This window comes from Carex rostrata, chromosome 9 (genome assembly GCF_964058835.1).
Source record: "Carex rostrata chromosome 9, lpCarRost1.2, whole genome shotgun sequence".
Classification (NCBI taxonomy): Eukaryota; Viridiplantae; Streptophyta; class Magnoliopsida; order Poales; family Cyperaceae; genus Carex; species Carex rostrata.
The window spans coordinates 10,173,812-10,176,679 of record NC_135926.1 but is presented as its reverse complement, the minus strand read 5'-3'; the positions used below and the strand labels follow the sequence as shown (position 1 = coordinate 10,176,679).

At 34.8% G+C, this 2,868-nt stretch overlaps 1 protein-coding gene across 1 annotated transcript; it reads left to right on the top strand.

The window, feature by feature from the left end:
* Positions 1–1,192: 1,192 nt before the first annotated feature.
* On the top strand, positions 1,193–2,639 carry LOC144558917 (uncharacterized). Its single transcript, XM_078307786.1, has 3 exons — positions 1,193–1,375; positions 1,474–1,555; positions 1,662–2,639. The coding sequence occupies exons 1-3, from the start codon at positions 1,364–1,366 to the stop codon at positions 2,360–2,362; spliced, it is 795 nt and encodes a 264-aa protein (XP_078163912.1). The 5' UTR covers positions 1,193–1,363; the 3' UTR covers positions 2,363–2,639.
* Positions 2,640–2,868: the final 229 nt, after the last annotated feature.

Here is a 2,868-nt window from a genome sequence, read left to right as displayed (position 1 = left end):
CGCAACCACCACTGGTATGTCATATTATAAGTATCGGACCTACTTTATATTTATAGGCACCAAATTTTTCTGATTTGTTTTAAAATATGTGCACTTCACTTTAATATCTGTGCATATTCTGTTTTAATTTCCGTGTGCAAGAATTTTAAAACGAATCCTACAAATTTGGAGCCCATCCAACCCAAAAAGATATCAAACTTACTCTGCTCTAATCATATTAACCCTACGACTCCACATGATCCAACCAACAACCTTGATGCATTAAGACTCTTCCTCCTTAATTGGAGGCACCAAGAGCATTATACACCAAACAATATAATGAATTTCCGGGGTTCAATGGTGTGAGAATTATTTCCAGTTGTTGTGAAATACTCTTGACGTTCAGGAATCAGTCTTTGATCTATAACAAAGACAATAATCTTCATGTGAAGATCGCAGGTTCAAAATTCAGAAGAAACAATATTGTAAATATTAAATAATTAGGTGACTTGACTTTCAATCTTTACTAAAAAAAAATATCCTTAATTAATGTTAAAAAAGCACACTTAGCTACGTACCTACCTTCCATTTCAGAGGTAGAGCAGAGGGATGGTATTAACGGTAAATAAATTATTAAATTATAAACTTAATTAGTACGTACGAACTTTGTTAACAAAATATGTTATTATGCATGGTTTTAATTTCTTTTATTTGGGGCTATTGTAATGTCACTTTTTATTCTTAGTATATATATATATTTTTTTTTTCTATTTTCCATCGGTATTTATTTTGAGCTAAATTCACCATTGGAAAACAAAAACAAATACAAAAAGAGTGGCATAACAATAGCACCAAAATAAAAGAAAAGCAGGATATATAACTAATAAAACAATTTTTGAAATAAATTATTATAAATTTATAAGTGGTGCAGATGATATGACTAGTATCATGTTTGTTAATTTAATCTCTTTCTAAAAAGAGAGATAGATTTAATTCTGACAAAAGATTTCTAGAAACAAATATCGAAGTTAACAAAATTATTATTTAAAAAAATAAATAAATAATATGGCTTGATATTATCCTTCCCCTCGTTATTAAGAGATATCAATAGGAACGTGCCTTATCCTAGCTAGGTTCGGTAAAGAACCGGACCCAACTCCTGTACCACTTCAAGACCACAAAATAAAAGTATTAACAAAAACGAAAAGTGATAAAAACAAGTTATCAGAAAAAAAAGAAAAAAGAAAAGAAGAAGACAGGTGTCTGTGTAAAATTGGATACTGGGAATGCCTAGGTCAGTTTAAATAGAACCCTTGCAGCTCTTACTGAATCACTGCAACAAGAGGTCCGTCATTCCATTTCCAACCCCTATGTACAGCTAACAATGGGAGACAAGGTTCGCGTTAAGTTCAAAAATTCCATTTCCATTCTGTTATTAGTAAGCTATTTCAATTACTTCAAATTTAATCGTATAATGAATCTCATTAATTGTAGGTGTATACACTTGTTATTAGTGTGGACTTAGGTTGTTGCCGTTGTCGACAAGCAATCCAGGATTATCTCTGCCAGTTGCAAGGTATAATAACATATGAGAGAATTGTTCAAAATCTTTGCTAAATTTTTCATGTACAATTATATCAATAACCACGTATGTTCTTGTAATTTTTTTTCTCGTTAATTAGGTAAACATTGCAATCGCATTGTGGCAATTGTCTATGACGAGAAGAATAATCATGTGCTGGTATCTGGCCCTTTTGATCCGGAGCAGCTCAAAAGAAAGCTGCTTTGCAAGTTTCCTAAAATAATCAATGGCATAGACATCAGGGAGCCACCCAAGGAAAAGCCTAAAGAAGAGAAACCCAAGGAAAAGCCACCGCCAAAGGATGAAAACAAGGAAAAATGGTTGAAGGAGTGCTTGGAAGAATACGAGGAAATAAGCAAATGCATCGAAAAATGCAAGAAAGAATGTGAAGAGAAATGCAGGATAGAATGTGAGAAAAAATTCAGATGCAAATGCAAACGCAAATGCAAATGCGACTGCGACTGCGAAAAGAAGAAGGATCCACCGAAAGAAGAACAACCAAAACAGCCACCGGTGACGACCCCGAAGGAACCACCAAAGGATCCACCAAAGCCACCGATGCATCCATGGCCACCACAAATTACAATGGTTTGTTGTCCTTGTCCTTGCCCATGCTTCACACCATGGTCCAACAATTGGAGGTGTTGCTCTTGTGGGGTAGAGAGTTGGCCCGGAATGTGCGGTCCCGGTTTGGGCAGTGGGCCCAGTCATGGGGGTCGTCCACAGTGGGGTAAGTGCGAGTCAAGTCAGCCACCCAATATTGTTTTTGAATCCTCTGCGCCGCCTTGTAGCATCATGTAACCACATTGTGTGTTTATGCAGATCGATTATGAAGAACCTAAAATCATAATTGCTTCCTATTGTGTACCGTAATATATAATTCAGCTAGCCTGTTAAAAGGGGTGAACACCTCTTGCTTATTATGCTTGCATGTGTAATTCTCATGAAACAACAACTATACTTGTATTATCATCATAATTTAAGTGTTATATGTTTTTATGTTGTGATTGGTATCTGTATCGGTTGTGTAATTGTGTAAATTGTCATATGAATAAACAAGTGGTTTACTATTTTTCCATTGTGTGACCTTTAATGAGAACTGTGTATGTAATTAAATAATTGAAGACAAATTTGAATTTGTACATATCGATTTCAGTGGACATTTTGGAATGATTTGATATATAGTTCGATGTGAGGTTATACCAACTGAAGAATAGTCATCTTTTGAAAGGGTTGTATTTATGAAATGTGAATACTTCTTTAAATTGAAGCGGGACATCTAACAGAATTATGGCTGGAACCTGGAA

What these genes read in the sequence shown, in the direction of transcription:
- LOC144558917 (XM_078307786.1), top strand. An exon ending in TTATCTCTGCCAGTTGCAAG is followed by an intron (nt 1,556 to 1,661) that starts GTATAATAACAT and finishes CTCGTTAATTAG; the next exon opens with GTAAACATTGCAATCGCATT.